Source organism: Budorcas taxicolor, chromosome 4 (genome assembly GCF_023091745.1).
Source record: "Budorcas taxicolor isolate Tak-1 chromosome 4, Takin1.1, whole genome shotgun sequence".
NCBI classification, from domain to species: Eukaryota; Metazoa; Chordata; class Mammalia; order Artiodactyla; family Bovidae; genus Budorcas; species Budorcas taxicolor.
The window spans coordinates 45,098,760-45,125,411 of record NC_068913.1 but is presented as its reverse complement, the minus strand read 5'-3'; the positions used below and the strand labels follow the sequence as shown (position 1 = coordinate 45,125,411).

At 39.9% G+C, this 26,652-nt stretch overlaps 1 protein-coding gene across 1 annotated transcript in view; it reads right to left on the bottom strand.

Annotated features, from left to right (window-relative positions):
• The window catches only part of MAGI2 (membrane associated guanylate kinase, WW and PDZ domain containing 2), a 1,481,671-nt gene that overhangs the window by 107,916 nt on the left and 1,347,103 nt on the right, over positions 1 to 26,652 (bottom strand). Inside the window, exons 19-20 of the mRNA XM_052638336.1 lie at positions 25,699 to 25,918; positions 25,175 to 25,318 (exon numbers count right to left, since the gene is read on the bottom strand). Coding sequence (XP_052494296.1) covers positions 25,175 to 25,318; positions 25,699 to 25,918 — 364 coding nt within the window. The remainder of the gene's footprint in view (positions 1 to 25,174; positions 25,319 to 25,698; positions 25,919 to 26,652) is intronic.

The window sequence follows — 26,652 nt, the reverse complement described above, 5'->3', positions numbered from 1 at the left end:
CCCTGGAGTGCTACAATACTCCTGGGAGGTGCACTATTAGGCTACTGTAGCCAAAACAAAGCAGGCTGGCCATTGACCATGTGCCGATATCTGGAAGTTCCAATCTCTGGCTGGGCACATGTGGAACAGAATAAGGGAGCAGCTTATAAGAACATCTTCAGTGGGTGGGATGGAGAAGGGGAGGTGTCTGATAAGATGGAGAAAAAGCCATTATGCTCCTTGCTCTAGGGTCTTCTTCCTAGTGTTTGTTATCAGAAGCACAGTGTAAGGACAGATGCACTGGAAGGCATCCAATGGCTATGATATTCTGGCCATCCTGAGTAGCCACTAGGTAGAAAGAGTTGTACTAAGACCGTAGAGGACAGAGAGATGATTATGATACAGTGTGACACCCCCAGGTGTTTACAATCTAACATAGTAAATTTAACTATACACTGAACTGAACTAAGTGTTGTGGTTAAACACCTTTCAGGATGAATCTCTACCTCATGACATATACAAAAATGAATTCCTAAGGGGTTTTGAATTTAAATGTGAAGGGTCCAATATTAAAATTCCTAGGAAAAACTATGACTGTGAGATAGGAAAGGATGTCTTAAATAACCAAAATGCAAATAATTCAGAATATTGATATATTTGATTATACCAAATTTAAGAATTTGATTTCATCAAAATGGGCCATAAAGGAGAGGGAGATGCCACAAACTGGGAAAAGATATGTGCAATTCATATAACCAACAGAAATGCAATATCCATCATGTATAAAAATCAATAAGGACAAAACAACAATAACAATAGAAATATGGGCAAGATATATCAACACACATATCACAGAAGAGGAAAATGAATAACTCAGACACATAAAAAGATGTTCATTAGTAATCTGGAAGAAAATTAAAACCATGATGATATAGCATGTCACATCTACTATACTAACAAAAATTTAATATTGATTTTATATCAAATCTTGACAAGGATATAAAGCAACAGGGAATCATATGCAGTATATAGGAGTAAATATAGTGGTACCAACACTTGGGAAATTTTTCTGGGGTTATTTAGTGAATCTGAAGTTGCTCAGAACCCAGGACTCTGCAAATCTACTCCTAGGAATAGATGCGGGAGTTTTTCCTGATAGAAAACATTGCACATGTGTACCGGGAGCCCTTTATATGAATGCTGATAATAGTGATGGCTCTGATATTAAAAAACTGGAAACCACCTCAATGCTCATCAATAGGAAATGAATAAATAAATTTATTCATATTATAGGAAACCACGCAGTAGTGAAAAGGAATAAACTACATTAATACACATTGACATGGGTGGCATTCACAATGTTGAGTTAAAAATTTCAAGAGAATCTAAAAAATATAATTCTATGTTGATTAAGTTCAAAAATATGTGAAACTGAACAGTATATTGTTGAGGGCTATATCCACATGTGGTAACTTACAAAGAAAAGCAAAGGAATGGTAAACACAGATGTCAGAATAGAAGTTACCTGAGGCCGATGGTGGCATGGAGGAAGAGGAGATAGAGAAGGCTTCAAGTATATTAGCAATGCTCTATTTCTTAAGCTAGATATTGGTCTGCAGGTTCTTACTTTATCTTCGTTGTTAAACCGCACATATATATCCTATAATTTCTTTTCTATTTTACTACATTTCACAATAAAAAAGGTATTCAAAAGTGTGTGATGGGAGTACTTTATCTGAATGAGAGAGTGAGAAGCAGGACTTAGCGAAGGCTTCATGAGCTGGCTCCTGAAAGATTCATAGGGTTTGAAGGACAGAAATAGACAGAGAGGAAATTCCACTTGGGAAGAAAAGATGAGGAAAGACATGAAAGTGTGAAATGGCATAGTGTGTCCGAGAATTAGCAACGGTTGGAGTATAAACTGGGAGGATAGAGTAGCATGTTAAGATGGAAAACCATAGTGGAAAAAACAGCCTTCCAAGAGACAAAGAGAGAGAAAGAGAGAGAGGCGCCAAACACAAAATTAAAAAAACTAAACAAAAAGTCTTAACACTCTTAGATCTAATGCTGCAAGCAAAGGGGAGTTGTTGAAAACTGTTGAGAAGACGAGGTCAGGGCGACTGCCGAGAAGAGCTACCACACACCCGAGGGCAGGGATGGCGGCTGAGAGGGGCTACCCCATGCTTGAGGTCAGGGGAGGTGGCCGAGAGGAGCAACCCCACGTCCAAAGAGCGACAGCGGCGCGGGCAAAGGAGGGCCGAGAGGGGCTACTCCATGTTCAAGGTCAGGAAAGGTGGCCGTGAGGAGATACCCCTTATCCAAGGTAAGGAACAGTGGCTGTGCTTTGCTGGAGCAGCCTTGAAGAGATACCCCACATCCAAGGTAAGAGAAACCCAAGTAAGACGGTAGGTGTTGCGAGAGGGCATCAGAGGGCAGACACACTGAAACCATAATCACAAAAAACTAGCCAATCTGATCATATGGACCACAGCCTTGTCTAACTCAATGAAACTAAGCCAGGTCGTGTGGGGCCACCCAAGATGGGCGGGTCATGGTGGAGAGGTCTGACAGAATGTGGTCCACAGGAGAAGGGAGTGGCAAACCACTTCAGTTTTCTTGCCTTGAGAACCCCATGAACAGTATGAAAAGGCAAAATGATAGGATACTGAAAGAGGAACTCCCAGGTCAATAGGTGCCCAATATGCTACTGGAGATCAGTGGAGAAATAACTCCAGAAAGAATGAAGGGATGGAGCCAAAGCAAAAGCAATACCCAGCTGTGGATGTGACTGGTGATAGAAGCAAGGTCTGATGCTGTAAAGAGCAATATTGCATAGGAACCTGGAATGTCAGGTCCATGAATTAAGACACATTGGAAGTGGTCAAACAGGAGATGTCAAGAGTAAACACTGACATTCTAGGAATCAGCGAACTAAAATGGACTGGAATGGGTGAGTTTAACTCAGACGACTACTGTGGGCAGGAATCCTTTAGAAGTAATGGAGTAGCCATCATGGTCAACAAAAGAGTCCGAAATGCAGTACTTGGATGCAATCTCAAAAACGACAGAATGATCTCTCAAAGCATTCAATATCATGGTAATCCAAGCCTATACCCCAACTAGTAACACTGAAGAAGCTGAAGTTGAACGGTTCTATGAAGACCTACAAGACCTTTTAGAACTAACACCCAAAAAAGATGTCCTTTTCATTATAGGGGACTGGAATGCATAAGGAAGTAGTCAGGAAACACCTGGAGTAACAGGTAAATTTGGCTTTGGAGTACAGAATGAAGCAATTCAAAGTCTAATAGAGTTTTGCCAGGAGAACGCACTGGTCATAGCAAACACCCTCTTCCAACAACACAAGAGAAGACTCTACACATGGACATCACCAGAAGATCAACACGGAAATCAGATTGATTATATTCTTTGCAGCCAGAGATGGAGAAGCTCTATACAGTCAGCAAAAACAAGACTGGGAGCTGACTGTGGCTCAGATCACAAACTCCTTATTGCCAAATTCAGACTTAAATTGAAGAAAGTAGGGAAAACCACTAGACCATTCAGGTATGACCTAAATCAAATCCCTTATTTACAGTGGAAGTGAGACATAGATTTAAGGGACTAGATCTGATAGACAGAGTGCCTGATGAACTATGGACGGAGGTTCGTGACATTGTACAGGAGACAGGGATCAAGACCATCCCCATGGAAAAGAAATGCAAAAAAGTAAAATGGCTGTCGGGGGAGGCCTTACAAATAGCTGTGAAAAGAAGAGAAGCAAAAAGCAAAGGAGAAAAGGAAAGATATAAGCATCTGAATGCAGGGTTTCAAAGGATAGCAAGAAGAGATAAGAAAGCCATCCTCCGCGATCAGTGCAAAGAAATTGAGGAAAACAACAGAATGGGAAAGACTAGAGATCTCTCCAAGAAAATTAGAGATACCAAGGAAACATTTCATGCAAAGATGGGCTCGATAAAGGACAGAAATGGTATGGACCTAACAGAAGCAGAAGACATTAAGAAGAGGTAGCAAGAATACACAGAAGAACTATACAAAAAAGAGCTTCATGACCCAGATAATCACGATGGTGTGATCACTCACCTAGAGCCAGACATCTTGGAGTGTGAAGTCAAGTGGGCCTTAGAAAGCATCACTACGAACAAAGCTAGTGGAGGTGATGGAATTCCAGTTGAGCTGTTTCAAATCCTGAAAGATGATGCTGTGAAAGTGCTGCACTCAATATGCCAGCAAATTTGGAAAACTCAGCACTGGCCACAGGACTGGGAAAGGTCAGTTTTCATTCCAATCCCAAAGAAAGACAAAGCCAAAGAATGCTCAAACTACCGCATAATTGCACACGTCTCACATGCTAGTAAAGTAATGCTCAAAATTCTCCAAGCCAGGCTTCAGCAGTACATGAACCATGAACTTCCAGATGTTCAAGATGGTTTTACAAAAGACAGAGGAATCAGAGATCAAATTGCCAACATTGCTGGATCATCGAAAAAGCAAGAGAGTTCCAGAAAAACATCTATTTCTGCTTTATTGACTATGCCAAAGCCTTTGACTGTGTGGATCACAATAAACTCTGGAAAATTCTGAAAGAGATGGGAATATCAGACCACCTAACCTGCCTCTTGAGAAACCTGTATGCAGGTCAGGAAGCAACAGTTAGAACTGGACATGGAACAACAGACTGGTTCCAAATAAGGAGTACGTCAAGGCTGTATATTTCACCCTGCTTATTTAACGTATATGCAGAGTACTTATATGCAGATTGCTGGGAGAAATATCAATAACCTCAGATATGCAAATGACACCACCCTTATGGCAGAAAGTGTAGAGGAACTAAAAAGCCTCCTGATGAAAGTGAAAGAGGAGAGTGAAAGAGCTGGCTTAAAGCTCAACATTCAGAAAACTAAGATCATGGCATCTGGTCCCATCACTTCATGGCGGATAGATGGGGAAACAGTGGAAACAGTGTCAGACTTTATTTTTTTGGGCTCCAAAATCACTGCAGATGGTGATTGCAGCCATGAAATTAAAAGATGCTTTCTCCTTGGAAGGAAAGTTATGTCTAACTTAGATTGCATATTGAAAAGCAGAGACATTACTTTGACAACAAAGGTCCGTCTAGTCAAGGCTATGGTTTTTCCTGTGGTCATGTATGGATGTGAGAGTTGGACTGTGAAGAAAGTTGAGTGGAGTGCCGAAGAATTGATGCTTTTGAACTGTGGTGTTGGAGAAGACTCTTGAGAGTCCCTTGGACTGCAAGGAGATCCAACCAGTCCATCCTAAAGGAGATCAGTCCTGGGTGTTCTTTGGAAGGACTGATGCTGAAGCTGAAAGTCCAATACTTTGGCTACCTTATGCGAAGAGTTGACTCACTGGAAAAGACCCTGATGCTGCAAGAGATTGGGGGCAGGAGGAGAAGGGGATGACAGAGGATGAGATGGCTGGATGGCATCACCAACTCAATGGACATGAGTTTGAGTGAATTTCGGGAGTTGGTGATCAACAGGGAGGCCTGGTGTTCTGTGATTCATGAGGTTGCAATGAGTCGAAACACGACTGAGCAACTGAACTGAACTAATATTTGATTATACCTGCAATTTTGGAATACATAATTTAGGTGGTAGTATGATGAAAGAACAGGAGAAATGGGAGACAAGTGGGACCTATCTGGTTACTGGGACATTTCAGGCTAACAAAGATGAGGGTCTGTATTGTGACAATGGCAGTGAAATTAAAGACGAGAATGTATAATTTGGGATTTGACATAAGGATCCTTGAAGAAAGGGAATGGTACATCCAACAAAATGAAGAGTTCCAAAGAATCACAGAGAGAAACAAGAAGGCCTTCTTCAATGAACAGTGCATAAAAATAGAGGAAAACAACAAAAGGGGAAAGACCAGAGATCTCTTCAGGAAAGTTAGAAATATCAAGGGAATATTTTGCCCAAAGATGGGCACAATAAAGGACAGAAGTGGTAGAGACCTAGTAGACAGAGATCTAAAGACGAGATCAAGAAGAGATTGAACAAACACACAAAGAACTGTACAAAAAAAAATCTTAATGAACTGGATAACTATATGGTGTGGTCAATCACCCAGAGCCAGACATTCTGGATTGTGAAGTCAAGTGGGCCTTAGGAAGCACTGCAGTCAATAAAGCTAGTGGACATGATGAAATTCCAGTGGACCTATTCAAAACCCTAAAGGATGATGCTATCAAAGTGTTGCATTCAATATGTCAGCAAATCTGGAAAACCCAGCCAGCAGTGGCCACTGGACTGGAAAATGTCAATCCTCATCCCAATTTCCAAGAAGGGTAGTACCAAAGAATGTTTAAATGACTGGACAATTGCACTCAATGTCCATGCTAGTTTAAGGTCATACTTAAAACCTTGCATGCTAGGCTTCAGCATTACGTGAACCAAGAACTTCCAGACGTCCAAGCTGGGTTTAGAAAAGGCAGAGGAACCAGAGATCAAATTGCCAACATTTGCTGGATCATAGAGAAAGCAAGGGAATTCCAGAAAAACATCTACATCTGTTTCATCGACTACGCTAAAGCCTTTGACTGTGTGGATCATAACAAACTGCAGACGCTCTTAAGGAGATGGGGATACCAGACCATCTAACCTGACTGCTGAGAACACTGTATGCAGGTCGAGAGGCAACATTTTGAACCCTATGGAACAACTGCATGGTTCAGGGTTGAGAATGGCATGTAACAGGGCTGTGCTGCCACCCTCTTTATTCAACTCACATGCTGAGGACGTCTTGAGAACGTTTAGGCTGGATGGGTTGCAAGCTGGAATTAAGATAGGCGGGAGAAACATCAACAACCTCAGATATGAGGATGATACTACCTTAATGGCAGAAAGTTAAGAGGAACTAAAGAGCCTCCTGATGAGAAGAAGGAGAGTGAAAGAGCGGGCTTAAAACTAAATATTGAAAAAAAAAAAAACTAAGATCATGGCATCCGGCTCCATTACTTCATGGCAAATAGAAGGGGAAAAAGTGGAAGTAGTGACAGGTTTCCTCTTCTTGGGCTCTAAAATCAGTGTGGATGGTGTCTGAAGCCATGAAATTAGAAGATGATTGCTTCTTGGCAGGAAAGCTGTAAGAAACCTAGTCAGTGTGTTGAGAAGAAGAGACATTACTTTGCTGACAAAAGTCCATACAGTCAAGGCTATGGTCTTCCCTGTGGTCACTTACGGTGGTGAGAACTGAACCGTAAAGAAGGCAGAGTGCCAAAGAATTGATGCCTTTGAACTGTGGTGCTGGAAAGGACTCCTGAGAGTCCCTTGGACAGCAAGGAGATCAAACTCTTCAGAAATAAACCCTGAATATTCACTGGAAGAACTGATGCTGAAGCTGAAGCTCCAGTATTCTGGTCAACTGATGAGAACAGCCAATTCAGTGGAAAAGTCCCTGATGCTGGGAAGGATTGAGGGCAGAAGGAGAAGAGAGTGTCAGAGGATGAGATGGCTGCATGGTATCAATGAACATGAACATGGGCAAACCTTGGGAGACGGTGAGGGACGGGGAGGCCTGGCATGCTGCAGTCCATGGAGTCGCAAAGAGTTGGAGATGACTGGGTGACTGAACAACAATAACATCCTTGAAGTATTTATCCGTCTCCAGAAAGACAGACTGAGGCTCTGTACTCCTCTGCTCGGGACCTAGCACACTCTGGGTAGCTAACTCCAAGCACTGACTCAGCAGTTTGCTCCCCAATTCCCTTTGGTATCAGGTACACCTCTCAGTCTTCCTTGCTTGTTCTCTCTTTAGCTAGGAAGATGATATTTGGAAATGACCCACTTTTCAGTAGTCATTAATACTGCTTCTCTTTGCTTCTTTACATTTGACCTTAACTTCCCTTTCTGGGCTCAATCACTTTTCTCTCAAGAAGAACAAGGCAAAGTCATCCTAATAGGTTGAAGAGTCTCCTTTACTTCCTGCAAGGGACTAATACTGCTAGCAGTGTCCTAAAGACCAGTGGTAGAGTCACCGCTTTGGCAGATCATTACACAAAGAAGTGAGACTCTAAGATGGCATCGTGTTAAGAAGTGGTAGCTGGTTTGAAATGGAAAATGAGTGCCTTGGACATCCAACAGACAGTCAGAAATTCAGGTTAAGCATTTAGAAGGGATGTCAGTCCACAATTCCTAAAGCTGGCCAGTTACGAGACAAGCCTGCCTAGGAGACTGTGCTGTTTTACACAGGGTCAAAAAGTTCAAAATCCACCAGCACCACAGTTCAAGCTGGTGGATTCCAATAAACAGAAGAAGTTACTGAAAACCAGTATCTTGTCAAGTTGAATCAGTCAGGAGCCAGGCACAATAACTACCTTTTAATCCCAGAAAAGGAGGCAGCAACCTTCTGCAGGCAGGAACAGAGGCCATTTCTTTGTTCAATAGTGCAGGCACCAGGCAGCAGCCCCAGGGACTGAACAGGCTGTGGACTGAGGATGCTGTTTTGCCAAAGGGCAAGACACCAGGGCACCCCGCAGAAGCATGAATGACCTGGATGCACATTGGAAGACAGAGAGGCTGGCTCTTGAGAGCTTCTGAATTGCTCTGCTGTTCATTTGACTTTAACTTCCCTTTCTGCGCTCAATTGTTCTTCTCTCAAGAAGAATAAGGTAAAGTCCTGCTAATAGGTTGAAGAATCCCCTTTACATCCTGCAATAGACTAGTACTGCTGACAGTGTCCTAAAGACTAGTGGCATAGTCACCCCTTTGGCAGATCATTACACACAGACATGAGACACTAAGATGGCACTGTGTCAAGATAAGGGCAGATGTGTTTGCTCTGCTGTGCAAAGTCCTATGTGCATAAGGATCAAGATGTATTTTGCGTCCATTTTCCTGATTAAAAGAGAAGTAGAGGAGTAGACAGAGCAAACCGAGTGACTCTCCACCTACTCAGAAGAAAAGCTCTGGGTCGAGGAGAAGGATGGGACGGCACACACACACACATCTCAGGCAGGATACCGATTTGCATAAACGCTGGGAAGACACTTCGTAAAAATGAAGAGGGAAGAAATCTTGATTTATTCTCAGATACAGACGGAGAAATGATGATTCAGCAGAAAAGAGGACTCTACTCACAAATGCTCCTCTCATTGAAGAGGCAAGTAAAGTGTGTTTGTCAGATCACAGCAGTGGTTTGTAAATGTTCCCATTCTTTTCCATAGGCAAAAAAAAAAAAAAGACTAATTAAAATGCAAAGATTCTCCTAACTTCCAATTTATTCAATTTCTTCCGTGTCTTTCCCCACCAAGATGCAATCCTAACACTAACCCTTTGATTCCTTATCAAACCTTTAACTAGCCCTCACGGGAAGCTGCTTTTGAAACGGTTCAAAGTTGGGCATCGCATAGAAGAAGAAACAGGGCAGAGAAACTGGAGCCCTCCCCAAGTGGGATAATGAGCCCTAAATAATTGACAGTGGAGTCTAGAGCCGGTGAGCCGGCTCTGCTGCCTATGGCTCCTTCTCTAATCACGGCAACGCTCTCCCTCATTCCCGAAAGGAATAGCATAGCACGCTTACCAGTGCTCGTAGGTCAGACTCTGAAAACAGAAAGGTAATGGATTTGATCTTTGTGAGGGGTTTTTCTTTTTCTTCATAAAAGGCACAGAGCAGAATCAAACAACAAAGGGAAAGCCTCACTTTTGCAGATGATCTAAACGGTGATTCAGAGTGACGGCTGACAGACGATGGGCGCCTGAGTGATAAGGGCTGTGATGACATGCAAAGGCTCACGCTTCATGCAGGATAAGCTTTCTGTGTTTACTGAGTGTCAGCACCCGAAGGTGATGAAACATCGGGTAGGTGATCTTTGTAAGGCAGGGTTCCTGAAATGATCTACCTGAGCCCAGACAACTGCTTTGATTCTCCAGTTGGACCGCTTTATTCCTCTCTTAAGCACTTGTTATCTCTCTTCTCTCGTGCTCTCGATTTTATCAACTCCTTACCTCATTTATCTGCATTGACCTGATAGGAACTCAGCTCTGCAGAGTTGGAATATTCTGCCAAGCTCTGTTGCTCCCATCACTTGGCCAACTACGCTGCTCTCCTGAGGACCTTTTCTAATAGGCTCCAGCAAACTCGTCCTGTAACCCTTTATTCTGCCATGTTTTGCATACCTCATGCTTTTGAGGTTCTTCATTATTTCCTGTTTGACCTTATTTTCCCTTATTTTCCACTCTTACCTTGCCATTCCCATTTGGTGATAAGGAGTTTACAGATGAGGAAGGCAAGACATGAACTGTCATGTAATTTAAGATTAAGGGTATTTAAATAATATTAGGCACAGTAAGCTTTTACATATACCATCTCCTTGACACTGCAAGATCTGTAATAATTAAATACAGCCTCAAAACAATGGTGCATTTACAAGGAGGCACTAGGGCATAAGAAGCTCACCATGAGTTAGACTGAATCTGCCCTATGTATTCACATACTTAGTTATCTATGAAATCCCACGGCCTGGTCCATCAGGTGCCTTTGTGGTCCTGTACTTAACGTTAGGTAGTTAGAATAGGAAAAAAGAGCCCAGAATGGCAGTGATTAAAAGACAAGGAAGGGAAAAGCTTGCAAAAATAGAACAAAGGAAGGTCCCAGGAGGACTGGAGTGAGGACCACAGGTAAAACAAACAGCACTCCTGGCTAGCCTATTTTACATAGGGCAGGCCCAGGGGGAGGAGAAAAAACATAAAAAGAGGAGCCAAAATTGGGACAGAGGCCTCTCTTCTTTTCGTGTCTTTTGGGTCGTCATGCCCTCATGCCTCGAGGATGTATTTTCCTTTACTTTCTAAATAGAACTGAGCTGTAACACTGGTCTGTCTGTCGCTTCAAATTTTTGTTGCAACGAGACAGAATCAAGGAAATTACAAACTATCCCCAAACTTAGTGAGCTTGCTTGTTGTATCCTGCACTTCAAAGGCTTCTGTTCATGCATTCATTCAGCAGTAAATGTTTACTGAGCATTCACCATGTGTCAGGCACAGGGGTACAGTGGGGAGCACAGAGCAACGTGGCTCCCGCTCCCACAGAGCTTATATTCTAGACAGACAAACATCATAACATAATCATAGTTCAGTTCAGTTCAGTTCAGTTGCTCAGTCGTGTCCGACTCTTTGCGACCCCATGAGTCGCAGCACGCCAGGCCTCCCTGTCCATCACCAACTCCCAGAGTTCACTCAGACTCACGTCCATCGAGTCAGTGATGCCATCCAGCCATCTCATCCTCTGTCGTCCCCTTTTCCTCCTCCCCCCAATCCCTCCCAGCATCAGACTCTTTTCCAGTGAGTCAACTCTTCGCATGAGGTGGCCAAAGTACTGGAGTTTCAGCTTTAGCATCATTCTTTCCAAAGAAATCCCAGGGCTGATCTCCTTCAGAATGGACTGGTTGGATCTCCTTGCAGTCCAAGGGACTCTCAAGAGTCTTCTCCAACACCACAGTTCAAAAGCATCAATTCTTCGGCGCTCAGCCTTCTTCACAGTCCAACTCTCACATCCATACATGACCACAGGAAAAACCATAGCCTTGACTAGACGGACCTTAGTTGGCAAAGTAATATCTCTGCTTTTGACTATACTATCTCGGTTGGTCATAACTTTTCTTCCAAGGAGTAAGCGTCTTTTAATTTCATGGCTGCAATCACCATCTGCAGTGATTTTGGAGCTCAGAAAAATAAAGTCTGACACTGTTTCCACTGTTTCCCCATCTATTTCCCATGAAGTGATGGGACCTGTTGCCATGATCTTCGTTTTCTGAATGTTGAGCTTTAAGCCAACTTTTTCACTCTCCTCTTTCACTTTCATCAAGAGGCTTTTTAGTTCCTCTTCACTTTCTGCCATAAGCGTGGTGTCATCTGCATATCTGAGGTTATTGATATTTCTCCCAGCAATCTTGATTCCAGCTTGTGTTTCTTCCAGTCCAGCGTTTCTCATGATGTACTCTGCATATAAGTTAAATAAGCAGGGTGACAATATACAGCCTTGACGTACTCTTTTTCCTATTTGGAACCAATCTGTTGTTCCAAGTCCAGTTCTAACTGTTGCTTCCTGTTTCCTTTCCATTATGTTTTTTCAGGAAACATAATCACACATAAATGTAAAACGAGCAGTAGGAAAGATGCTGTGAAGTGCCTGTGACAGGCAGATGTGACCTGATCAGAGAAGGGAGAAGAGAAGCCTTCTCTGGGGATGAGATGTTTGAGCTGGGATGAGAAGGACAAGGAGGAGACAATCTGGTGAAGAGGAGAGGCAAGCACGTGAACTGTCAGAGACTGAGAGAGCCTGGTTGTCAGCTGCATGGAAAGCTGGGGAGCCCAGGTGAGCCAAGCTGGGGAGGGAGACAAAGCTGGAACATGCAGGGCATGGATAGCCTTGGGTGGGTCTGATCTTTACCCTGAAAGAAATCGGGTGACAGTGAAGGTTTTTAAGCACTGGGCAGATAGACCCAAAAGGAGCATTTTCAAAAGGAGCCACTTTATCTAATAGACAGGGGGAGGGGGGAGGTAAATACATGTTGATTTTTATTTTCAAAGCTTTCATGGCCTCTTGATCTCCACATTTACTTAAAAAAAATGCATTCTGTATCTCCAGCTTAGACTACTAAGTATTTTAATAGAAGCATAAGCCTTGAGGAGAAGGAGAAAGAGAAAGAACAGATGGAAACTCAGGAGTATTGAAGCAGGCACTTTCCCCTTCCTGGAAAATATTTTCCCATTTTACAGATGAATAAAATTGATTCTATTAAATAACTGATGGGATATGTGGACATGCTATCATTCTATGAGTTGCTAGGGTTGATTCAACTGGTCATGCTGGCTAGGAGGACACTTTTTCCCATAATGTGTGTACCCATGAAGCTGCCCACAGGAGGCCTGGTATTTGGCTGGAGCTATAGAAACAGCTGGATGACAGGGTTACTCATCTAAGGTCAGAGCTAGATAGGCAGTGAGTTGTTGAGCCAATGTTTGAGTATCAGGTCTTCCAGGTTCCCGCCATTTTTAGTACCCCATATTTCCCGATAAGGGAAAAGGAAAGGGAACAACGTAGGGAGTGGCCTAAGAAGTCACTAAGACAGATAAGAACTTCCCTCTAAGCCAGCCTTCAAGGTAAGGAAGAAACTGAGTGAATGTAAGTGATAATGAAAGTATCTTAGATAGACGATTAAACATAAATGAAGTGAATGTAGTTCTTCACAGACATATGTCAATTACCAGAGACAGACTTTTCAAGCCAAGACCCATGGATGGGTGTATCTCACTGTTTTTAACCTTTTTCCTCCTGTGGGGAAATTCTGTGTGAGAGAGTCTCTTGTTGCTAAGAGAGACAGATTCCTTGCTTTGTTTCTCTAGACTCAAGGGCATAATCATTCAAGACAATATGTCATGCTACTCAAACTCAACGCCAGGATTCAAGCTAGATATGAAAAGGGCTCCTCCCCAGATTCAGGCAGCTATGCAGGCCCATGCATTCATAGCCTAGACAGATGATACCGATGCAAGGTTGGGTTCTTCTGCACGGTCAGCAGGAATATGCACCCTACTAAACATGGCCCCTCTCAGCACTGATTTCTCTAGGATCTGGCAGGAGATGACAAACACAAAATCATTTTGGGCCATCAAAATAAGTTTTCTAGGAGTGAAAACCATCTTTAAAATTTCAAGTACGAAGAGGAGGCAGAAGATCAAAATTTTCCCAAGATTTTCCTCACCATGCACAATGCTGAAACATTTTGAGCAGTCCTGCATTCGCTTCTCCTAAAAGTTACACCAGTAATACTGGAGTAAGAAAAAAACAAGAGTACTAGTTACACCAGCATACTACCGGTTGACTGCACTGGGTCCCCAGACCCTGGTCCCTAGAATAGGAGCTGCTTCCCCATCCCTGCCCTCAGCCATTCTGCCTCCCCCTTGCTTTAGGATCTGTCTACAATAGATGACAGAAATGGGGTAGCTGTGAACCCCACACCTTCTGGAGACTTGTTTGGCTTGTGCAGGTTTTTTAAATGAAATTTTTTTTTCAAGTCTAATTAATTCTTAAGAATACAGATTTTTGCTTTCTCTTGAAAGTTAGAAGACTTAAAAGGAGCAAGACAGCATTTCTACAGATTCACAGTTGGCCTTGGCAGTAGAGGCTGCTCCTTAGGAAGGCCAAAGGCCCTGTGTTCTTCACTTGTTCTGTTCCCTACCTGGTTCCTGCGGGCAGTGAATCTGTGACCACCCCTAAGCTTTGTGAGACTGTGGGCCAAGCAGAGCTACTGGAGTGCAGAGGAGGCAAAGAGTGGCTGGGGGTGAGGAGGGAGCCATGCTTCTCTCTGCCCAGAACCCAGCAGAGTGCACATCACAGGGGCTAGACACCTTGGGCCCACCCAAGGGCCAAGCTGTGGAGGTCTCAGCAGGGCTGGAGCAAGAACTCATCAGTGGCTTATATGGGCAGAGGGCAGCGGAATTGGAGTTGGAGAAGAAGACAGGCTACAGAATGACTGGAGCTGGCACATGTAGGGTACCCCCTGGGGTTCTTACATAGAGACACTGAGAGGGAGATTAATTGCCAATTCTAAGACAAGAGATAGTTTTAGCAACCATAATTTGGTCATTAAGGATATATGTGACATAAACTTGCTTTAACAAAATGCTAGGTTAGATACCCCAAATTACCATTGCTGAACAGGCAAGAAACTAAAGGTTCCTCTGATGCCAAAAACAAACTGAATGCAGGTAGGACTATTAGAAGGCAAACAAATGCCAAATGGAGTTTTACCTTTTTCTGGGAAACCTGTTTCCATTTTGATGGATGGACATCAAGAGTAGAAAATACAGCTTGGCACTATAAATGAGGAGTTAAGTAGGAGATACCTGCATAAACTGGAAACCCAAAGACTTATTCAAAGTAAGCTAAAAAGAACAAAAAGAGTGAGACAGAAAAGGAACAGAATAAATAATAGGATCAAATAAAATTATTAGTAATCAAAATTAATGTAAATTGACTATAATGATTTAGTGAAGACATAGTTTAAAAAACACAAAAATTGATACACAGACCAGAGAAACACATAAAATATAAGGATACAGAAAGTTGAAAGCAAAGGATAGAAGACATGCCAGATAAGGAAAACTAGTGCACTTACTAATATCAGACAAAACAGACTTGAAAGTAAAAAGCACTGACAGAGATGTGATAGGTTGCTGCATATGATAAAAGATTCAATTTATCTGGAAAATATAACAAATATCTGAGTACCAAATAACACAGTAAATATAAAGTAAAGCTTGACAGATCAAAGAAAAATGTACAAGATTTTTAACAAAAAAAAGTTTAAAGCACCTAGTTCAATATATAACATATCAGATAGACAGAAATTATTGAGAATAGAGACTATTTGAATAACACAATACCTAAGCTTCATCCAATAAACACAGCTATAGACTACTGCACTCAATAACTACAGAATGCACATTCTTTTCAAGCACATATGGATCATATAAGAAACCTGAATACAAGAGCTCGAAGAATACGCCACAACAAATTTGAAAGATTGAAATCATATAGAATATATTCTCTTATGGCAATAGAATTGCATTAGAAATCAAGAAGAGACAACTAACCAAAAAATTCCCATACTTTTAGGAATAAAAACCAAACACATCTTCTAAATAATCCATGCATGAAAAAAGAAACAGTGGAATGAGTCATAGTGGAAATCAGAATATATTTAGAACTTTAAAAAAATGAGCATACTATATATTGAATCTACAGCCTTAAATTTGTACATTATTAATAGAAATAAAGAAAACTTCAGAACTACTGATCTAAGCATTCAACTTAAGGAACAAGAAAAATAAGAAGAGTTGACCCCAAAAAAATGGAGGCAAGGAAATAGCAAATATAAAAATAAATGAATAAGCCAGAGAACAAATATGTAAGTTGGTTCTTTAAAAGAATTAAAAAATGGCCAAATCCCCTGACATGACTGGCAAAGAAAAACAAAGAATACATACATATGCAATAGTCAGATAAATGAGAAGGGAACATAAACATAAATCTTTAAATATTAAAAATATAATAAGATAATATTATAGAAACTTTGAAAACTAAGATGAAATAAATTATCAGAAAAAATGATCAGAATTGACCCAAGAAGAAACAGAGAATCTGAAGAATACTCTAATTATTATAGAAATGTAATGTAGTTTAAAATTTTCATACAAAGAAAATATACTAGACCTGGATCAATTTACAGGTTCATTCTACCAAACAGTCAAGGACAATTCTCAACTTACATAAGCTTTTCCAGATAACAACAATGATGACGATAACAAAAGAGATTATTCTTTCTCACTTAATAAGACTAGTATAACACTAATGTTGAAATTATTCACCAACACTTCAAGAAAAGAAAATTACAGGCTAATCTTACTTAAGAATGTAGCTGCAAACAGTTTAAAGGAAATAACAGAAAATTGAATTGAATGACACATCAAAAAGATTATCATGAATAAATATAGCTTATCTGAGGAAATCAAGAATGCTTTAACATAAAATTCCATTAATATATGAATAATATTCTTAATTATATTAATTAGCATATTAAAGGGAAAAGATTATATGCTTTCTGTGGATGTACAAATAGTTCACAAAATTCAACATGTATTCATAATTAACTATCTAGCAAACTAGTAACAGAATGGAATATTCTTTTTTTTAAATTTATTTTTAATTGGAAGATAACTGCTTTAAGATGTTGTGTTGATTTCTGCCATACAACAATGTGACTCAGCCTTGAGCATACATATATCCCCTCCCTCTTGAACCTCCACCCCTCCCCACCCCCAGTTCTACCCTTCTAGATTGTCACAGAGCAGCGGGTTGAGCTGCCTGTGCTGTATAGCAACTTCCCATAGCTATCTATTTTAATATGGAAATGTATATGCTTCAATGCTACTTTCTCAGTCGGTCCTGTTGTGTTCACAAGTCTGTGCTCTGTGTCTGTGTCTCTATTTCTGTCCAGCAAATAGGTTCATCAGCATCATTTTTCTAGATTCCATATATATGCATTTATATATGATATTTTTCTCCTGACTTACTTCTCTCTGTATAACAAGCTCTAGGTTCATCCATCTCAGTTCAACTGACTCAAACTTGTTCCTTTTTAAGGCTGAGTAATATTCCATTGTATATATGTACCAAAACTTCCTTATCCATAGAATGGAATATTCTTAATTGATAAAGCTTATTTATATAAATTCATTCAACATTATGCTCAATGGTGAAAACGTTACCTTTAAGATTAGAAATAAATATGAATGCTTGTTTGACCACTTCTATTTAGCATCATACTGAAAACCAAGTAAATAAATATATAAAATAATAAAAATAAATAAAAGGACTTAAAAGAAAGACACAGAAAATTTGAGTATCTATGTAGAAAATCTAGATGAAGTTACAGATAAGTTATTTGAAGTTAATATGAATTTAGTAATTTTGTATGATACAACTGATCAATATAAAGAAATCAACTGTTTTTCTTTTCATTGGTACAGTTAATTTCAATATTACATCAAAATACAAGAGTAAAAGTATTAAAATGTGCAAATGCTTTGAATCAATCTATCAAAATTATGGAAAATACTATGAAACTTTAAGCACTTTATAGAAAAATCAAAACAGATTATATCATGCTCACAGATAGACTCAATATTATAAAGATATAAGGTTTTTCACTTTTATTTATAGATTCCAAGCAATTCCAATAAAAACCCCAATAGGACAAGAAACTGCTAAAATTTTATATGGAAGGGCTAAGGTCCAGGAAAATTCAAACACTCCTGAAGAATTAAGATGTACGTCTGGGGATGAGGGGATATGAAGTTTCTCCATCAAAACTCAAGACTTATTAAAAGGTAGATAAGTATAGTATTGATGTAGGTATAGACAAACAGACCAGTAGAGCAGTATGCTGCTGCTGCTGCTGCTGCTGCTGCTGCGTCGCTTCAGTCGTGTCCGACTCTGTGCGACCCCATAGACGGCAGCCCACCAGGCCCCACTGTCCCTGGGATTCTCCAGGCAAGAACACTGGAGGGGGTTGCCATTTCCTTCTCCAATGCATGAAAGTGAAAAGTGAAAGAGAAAGTGAAGTTGCTCAGTCATGTCCGACTCTCTGCGACCCCAGGGACTGCAGCCCACCAGGCTCCTCTGTCCATGGGACCCTCCAGGCAAGAGTACTGGAGTGGGCTGCCATTACCTTCTCCATAGAGCAGTATAAGGAATCTATAAACAGCCCATCGTATTTACTACGGAGCTGTCACCGCAGATTGCAAGGAAATGAGAGGATACCCAATAAATGATGCTGTGACAGGTGGTTATCCATATGGAAAAACTGAAATTGGATTTCTTCCTTTTTCCACACACAGAAATCAATTCTACCTAATTAAAGACAGATATGAACAGGCAAAATTATAAGACTTTTAGAAGAATATGTAGGGGGTCTTCAAGAATTTGACTTAGGGAATGATTTTTCAAAGATGACACAGACAGCAGAAATTATAAAAGAAAAGGCTGATTAAGTCAATTACACTAAAATTAAGATCTTCTGTTTATGAAAGGGCATCATAATGAAAGTGAAACTACAAGCCATAAGGTGGAGCAAGATATTTGCCACACATCAGTCAATGAAAAACCATCAGCAGGAACATATAAATACTTGGCTCAAAATCAATATGAAAACACGGAATGATTTAACAGAAGATGGGGTAAAGATATGAATAAATATCTTTATTTGGGAGGAAATAAAGCCCAATAAACCTAAGAAAATAAAGTAAATATTACTTGTAATCAAGAAATAGGTTTATATTTGCATTTATATATCATTTTCTACCTGCCAGAATAAGAATTTAAAAGCCTGAAGTACAAGTCTTGTGAGGATGTAAAGTAAGGGAAACTTTCATATTGCCATTATGAGTATAAATCTGTACAACCACCTAGGAAAATATCTTTGTATTATTTAGTTAAATATATGCTCTCCTAGGTATATAGTCTAGTCTAGAGAAAGTTGTGCATATGTGCAGCAGGAAGTATATACAAGGATAGTATTAGTTGCAAAAAAAAAAAAAAAATTGGAAAAAATCCAGTGTCCACTAATACAGAAAACAACTCTCAATTTATAACTAATGGAGACTGTAGCATATTCATACCACGGAATAATTTACATCTTCATGCATCAACCTGGATGAGTGTTATGAACATAATGTATAAAAGTAAACCACAGAGAAGAACATGTACAGTAAGATTCATTCATGTAAAGTTCACTAGGTGTACAAAACTAAATGGTATGGTTGAGAGGTACATACATGTGTGGTAAGACCTGAAGGAATGATAATATTTAGGGTGCTGGTTACCTCTGGGGGCTGGAGAGTGGGAGGAGAATGGAATCATGGGAGACTGGGGATGTTCTGCTGTTTTAAACTGGGATAAGGGCTCACGGGTGCCTGAATCATTGTTAGTGTTCATCCTATTACATATGTTAGAAATGTTCTTCTGGTTTTATGTTTAATTAAAGCAATATAAAGTAGAATACTTTCTTTCTGTAGTCACAGGCTAGCCGTGTCTGGTCCACAGGAGAGGTGATGAATTTAAGAGAAGCTGCCATCAGGGAAGTTGCTTTTTTCATTAAAAAAGAAAGAAAATGATGGGTAAGCAGTATCTTTTTCACACATTGTTGTGTCTTACAAATTTTTGTAGGTGATCCCAAGGCCCACTGCTGGTTGACTTTGTCACATATGAGTTTCAGGAAGAAGATAAACCATTTTATAAATAAGTTTATGCAATGCTAAGTAGGTGCAGATAGCTACTACCCAGTTATTAAAGTGGCGAAGCGAAAAGTGATATTGTTTCTTTAAAATAAAAAAGAAGCATTTTATGGAATAGGGAACGTATTATACTTTTATGGAAACAGGAAAATAGCTTACCTTTTCAAGGTAAATATTCAAGGAAACATTTTACCTTTCAAACTTGATCTCTTTTCAGATGTCTTCTAACTTGACTCTCAGATTTTTATTTAAGCACTCTCTTCCCTCCAGAAGTCTCTTGATTTCTTAGATTTCTGCTTCACTGAGCTTCACCAGTAAATTACTTCATAGATTCATTATTCTTTGCCTCTGTTTTCTATTTTTACTCAGTTTTTAATTAGATTGTGTCCCTTAGAGCTTTGTACCAGAGATTTATTCATCAGTTATGAACATTTTATCCCTCTCAACTTTATTAGACTCTTTTATAAATGTAAAAAGCCTTCCTTTAAAAACAGATTATTAATATTTTCTAATCCTTAAACTTTTCCTTGAAATTTGAATGTCATTTGTGTTTCTCTTCTGATGTCACCCTTCTTGAATGACTGAGGAAGAGCAATCAGACAAGATGATTATGTTTCTATTTCCCATTCCCCTTATTTTCTACATTTACAGATTGTTTTGTGTGTTTAATTTTTATTACATAGTGTTAAAACATTAGCTAGCAATTAAAGTCAAAGCTTGCTACTCTCTAATTTTTTAAATAAAGTCAGTATTCATGAAATTATGTTTCACATTGTTTTTCTTAGTGTTTATTCTAATTGCACTACGCTATTCAAGTTCCATTTCATGACATATTCTCATGTATAAGTCTCTCAATAACATAAGTCTCTCATAAATTAACACCTCCCTTCTTTGTTTTAATAAGAAAAATCAATTCTATTTCCCGAAAAACTGCTTACACTTTCCCAACAACTCTATATGGTATTAATAGATATAATCCTTCCTGTTTCATAGGTATTGATGTTAAATGGTTGTTGTTGGTGGTTTAGTTGCTAAGTCGTGTCCGACTCTTGTGACCCCATGAACTGTAGCTTCTATCCCTGGGATTCTCTGGGCAAGAATACTGGAGTGGGTTGCCATTTCCATCATGTTTGCTTATTCTGGAGATTGAGAGTAGGGCTGCAGGTTTAGAAGGGATCAAAATAGTTACATTTTTAGTAAATCTTTAAATTCATTTATTGTTACGTTATACGTTTCTGATAAAGGTGTTTTTAGAACCTTTTAAAATAAGCATCAAATTGATCTTCTGAAAAAGATTTTCTTATCCTCTCCCCTGTATCTGGACTTGCCTTGTAAATTTGACCCTCAGAAAGAGTCATTATTTTCCTCACTACTTTCTGATTGTGGTTTGCTTTTGGTATGTTCTCATATTTTGAGGGAATCCATTGACCTTATGAGGAAAAGTAATATCGGGATGCTTGCCTGATCTGACTCTTGTTTTATCAAGTGGAAAGAAAAGTGTTTATTTAACCAAAAAATTGAGTAAGCGTATAATACTTTCCAAGGAAGAAGAAAAAAATAAAAAATCATGTTCTTTGCAAGTACTTCTTAATCAATTTGAAAGTCAGACAGTCTAATTTGCCAAAGATCTCTGCTAAGATAACTGTCTCTGCTGCAGGTGCCCAGAAAGACTAGAGTGAAATAATTCACCTGGGATCCACTTTTGGGATATGCCTACCTGTCTCTCACCAAATCAATGAGAGAACCCCTGAGGAGAGAAGATCTTTGGCATTTCTCTTGGATGCCCAAGAGGTCACTCAGATGCCTAAGCACATTCTTTACAAATCCCTATCTGTGGCATCATTTATTAGACTCCCCTGTGTTAAGGGGGGATGCTTTCACACTGGTGCTAGCCACCTTCTTTGACTCTCACTTTACCTGGCTTCTCTGTAATCTCAGCAAAGTCCTGTACTACTAAACTGGCACAAACCACCACTGTCCTACAAGCAAGACTAACATAAAACACTCAGGAAAAGTCTCAGGTTCAGAGGCTAACACCTGTGTATTAATTCAGTGTTCAAAAGTAGTGTTACAGCCCTAATCCTCAGGCACAGAAATTCATTAACTGTTAAACGAAATGATTTTTCAGAATCATCCGGCTCTTGTGTAGTAATTCTGAGTTGGGCAATTTTACTGTACTGAGTTTCATCTAAGACACCCTGCTATTACCAGATACTTCCTGACTTTCCCTTCTATTTCTGATCACAAAAAAGGTGGGGGCAGCTATACACTGTGTTCCAAAATTACTTGATCACGAAGAGCATGTTTAGTCAATAATGCATTAAGAATGAAGGTGAAGAAATCACAATTAACAAGGAGAAATGTGCCTGATTGGTTTAAAGGTTGGGAAAAACCTGTGCTAGCTTCTCATCTTGAACTTATTTTTAATGTAGCTCATGCATGTCCAGTTCACCTACTTTTCTCAGAGGTCTTGGAACTTTCTAAACCAAGCCATAATACCCATGGAATGAGCAGCTGCCTTATAAGGATCATCTGCACAGATTTTTAAGATACATGTATCAATATGTAGATCTTACCACTGTTGCCCAGATTCATATATACACAGATATAGGTCTGGGCAACAACGGTGTAAAGGGAGGATGTTATAGTAAGATGAAAAATGAATTTCTAATTACTTTTATTTGTTAAATTCCCATATTGGTATCCTATTTGTTATCCAGTTTATGCATGATTTTAAAGTAATCAAACCACTGAGTTGTGCAAATATTAATCTATCCTATTCCTTATTGAAATAATTTAAACATATCTGTGAAATAAACATTATTGCTAATTAGTAAATACTAATGAAGGTAGAAAAGATTAGCTTTAGGTGATGAAATTTGATATCAAATATGAAAATAAAATCTGAATTATGTGCTATGATCAAGAACAATTGCCGATCTTTAATTTTACAGATACAAAATATTTATCAAATTCAAAGTAGCTAATACAAGTACTTTTGAACTTATATGGTGAAGTAGTTTCCTTCCCTGACATGGAGTTTGTCACCCTAGACAAGTTCTCTGTTGGTGCCGTAAGAATCCATGAGTTAAAAAAAAAAAAGTCTGAATATTAAGTATAACCATAACAGCAGAAAAAAGTCATCCATTCATCCCTGACAAGTCCTAGCCTTATTCTAAAGATCAGAGATAAAATCAACCAGTAAAATCTGATCCACAGAATTTCTGTGACTCTCAAGTGACTTGTTTTCCTTGGGAATTAAATGTTAGAAAATATATATGTCTATATTAGTCCAAAATAAAGACCCATAATATCTAAAACTGGCCATAATAACTTCTTTTGGACAGCTTGTACACAGGAAGAATACGTTGCTATATAAAAATGACACCGAAAATGAGGAAATATTGCTGATTTTTATAATCGTTGACAAGGAGTGAAAGTACCATTTTTCGAAACCCAGGTAGAAGCCTCATTTTTATCACCTGCCAGAAGAAAAACAGCTTTCATAAAATTGAGCACCTGTCTACAGAATTCTAAATCTGTGTTTACATGGATTTAGAGACCTGAGGTAAACCAGTGGACAGGAAAACTCCCTGGACAGGATCTAGGGGGAATGAACAGAGCCTGGGTCTCACACGTCCTCACTGTGCCGCACCTATGTCACCACAGCTTCCCTCTAGCTCAGTGGTTCTCAAACGTCACCTTGTAGCAGATTCATCGGGAGATGGATCGACAAACACAGCCTGGTGGCCTCAACCCTAGAGTTTCTGATTCAGTGGCTCTGAGAAGCGCATCCAGGAGATGCGGCTCCATGTTGTGATGCTAACTAACATGTCCCCTCTAGGGGAAGCGGATGCCAGGGGACCACACAGCAGAGAACTACTGCTCTGGTTTAAATTCTGCAAGAAAGAATATTCATTTTTACGTAAGAGTGCTTCTATATGTAGGCTTCTGTGCCTTGGGAGAACTGAATATATTGAAAAGTCAACTAGACCATTTGTTATAAAATGTGGCCACCTTTTGGGGCCCACAGCTCTAAAATCCGCTCATGGGCTGGTCGGGGGGGTGGGGGGGGCGGGTGGGCCCCTCTCATGGAGCTCTGGTCGTTTTACTTCAGCTTCTGTGGTGTGCTGTGCTCACCTGCACAGCAAAGATTAATTTCGTTCTATTGAACCACTTGTGAGTTGGCTTTGCAGCATGTTAAGAAAGTGCCCTTCTGTTTAGGGAAGCTGGGAGCCAAGAAACCAGGTAGAGACTAATCCTAAAACCACATGCAGAAGATGTTGAGAGGAGGTTGGGGCTAAATCAGGGCAGGGGCTGTTATTCCCTGCAGTCAGCCTTGCCTGGGTTCAAATCCCCTGGAGACTCCCCAGTTGTCAAAGGATTGTGAAGGGAGGGAGAAAACAGACACATTTGCACTTTCTACTTTTGCACTGTGGATGACTCACTGACTCGAAAATGAGACTACAGGAAAGGCATACCTGGTGGCAGGAATAACAGGTTCACTCCATTGCCAGGAGCAATTGGTTGGTAAAACAGTAGAAGAATCTGAGGCTCTAGAACTCAAGAACCACAGCTTTTCTGTATTAACTTAACGGGCAAGGAGGGAGGACAAGAAGTCTAGATTTTACTTATAATAACTAACCCTTATTTGTGCTTCCTGGATGATATTTTATAGAGAGACTGACTAATGTTCTATACTTCTCTCAAGTGTTGCTTTGTACCCCTAGGTGAAGAATTAGTTATGCATCAACTAGATGCCTCAAAGTAACTATTAGATTAAAAATCTACCCTCAACTTACACTCTAATCGGAAAATTTTTGGCTGCTACCATTTTAAGGGCAACATGTATCCAAGAAGCTTCATCCCTCTTTCTCCCGCTTCTTTTTACCCAATATCAAACCCAAAGTCAGTCAACTCAAAAGAAATATTTCCAAAGAAATACTAAACCATATGAAGAAAAAAGCATGATGCTAAAAATTAATTTCAAAAGATTCAATCTCAGATGAAAACTCAATCCTCAAACCACACAAAAGATTATGGAGCCACATTTGCATTTCAAGGTATCTCTTAGACTTGTTTACTTTGTCCATTTTCTTTAAGTTGCTCTTTAGAGAAACATATACATAAGCCATTATACTGAGAGTTGTCAATTGAAGACATAAGAAAGAAAATGAGAGATAAGTCTTAAACAATGTTTGGCCAAACCTTTAGAATACTGGACTGTGAAATGGAAAGAAGGCAACATGTAAATCAAGTCAGTTTGCTTAATAGTGGGCTTTAGCACTGCATCAATACCACAATAGGCGTTTCTTTCAGAATTAAGCAATTTTATAAAAAAAGAACATTCTTACCCTCATCCTTCCATTCCTTATTGCTGGCCCATCTTCTGCTAATCTCAGCACATACAAATCCATTTTGTACTCCCTTCCTCCACGAATGCTGAATCCAAATCCTTTGGCTCCTTTCTCCATGTCCACAGTGAAATAATCAAAATCCTTTGGGGTTGGGGAGAAAATGGAATGAACAACTGTTCAATATCAGAGAAGCTTCTGCGCTCAGTCCCTCTGTTCTCCTCTCTCATAGTTACTGTGATCCAACTGACAAGATATCGTGAGGAGTAATCTGACTTCAAGACAAAATTCCAAAGGTTTGAGCAGATCAGAACAGTTTCCTTGGTCATTAAAAGAACTGCTGCGTAGCTTGTGGACTTTAGTTCTTACCATTTATGTGGAAAACATGTAACTACTGCACATAGGCCTCAGTGGTATTATCTCTCTGAATTTTCTCATTCATTGCTGCTGAGCACCATAAATAAGAGAATTATAGGTCTGCTGATTAGAAAAATGAAATAAACGTAGTGGGGTCTTTGAGGTACCTGGGGCTGCCTGTAGTCTGACAGAGGGAACTGCCTGGTGTCTGGGGAGTGCTGCCTGTAGTCCAGTAGCGGAGGCTGCCTGTAGTCCAAGGGTGGGGGCTGCGGGTAGTCCCCTCCTGGGGGTTGCCTGTAGTCCAGTGGAGGCTGCCTGTAGTCCGTGAATGGAGGTTGTCGGATGTCCGGTTTCACATCTTGCCTCGCTTTTACTTCTGACCTGTAACTAGATGAATGGAAATGATACTTGCTTTGGTATCTCAGGATTCTAAAGAGATTATAATAATCTTAGGACCTCCAAGCATGTACAGGCCACACCTATTGGTGGTTCTTTTGCATATTCAGGATTACTAAAAGATTAAATAAGTGATAAGCATTATTTTAAAATCTTTGACAAATGTCATATTATATACTTTTCACTTGGCCTCTTAAGAAATCAAAGTAAAAGTGACGGTCAGTCAGAACTTTGTGATGGCCAACTTTTTACTTGGCCACTTAAGAAATCAAAGTAAAAGTGATGGTCAATCAGAACTTTATAGACCACCTTCTTTGACTTGGCTGTTTAAAAGCTGTGCCCCTGCAGCTTAACTCACATACTTGATTATACATACCCAAATAGCAGATTGTCTTAATATCAGTAAACTCCTTGAATTTTTCTCTCTCTCTCTCTCACACACATATACAGCATTCATTACTTCATGAAAAGACAATTTAAGTGATCTCTAAATACCCTGTGCTGTGCGCTTAGTCTCTTAGTCGTGTCTGACTCTTTGTGACCCCATTTTAGACCACCAGGGTCCTCTGTCCACGGGGATTCTCCAGGCAAGAATACTGGAGAGGATTGTCATGCCCTCCTCCAGGGGATCTTCCCAATGCAGGGATCAAACCCAGGTCTCCTGCACTGCAGGCGGATTATTTACCATCTGAGACACCAGTGAAGCCCTACAAATATCTAATTAA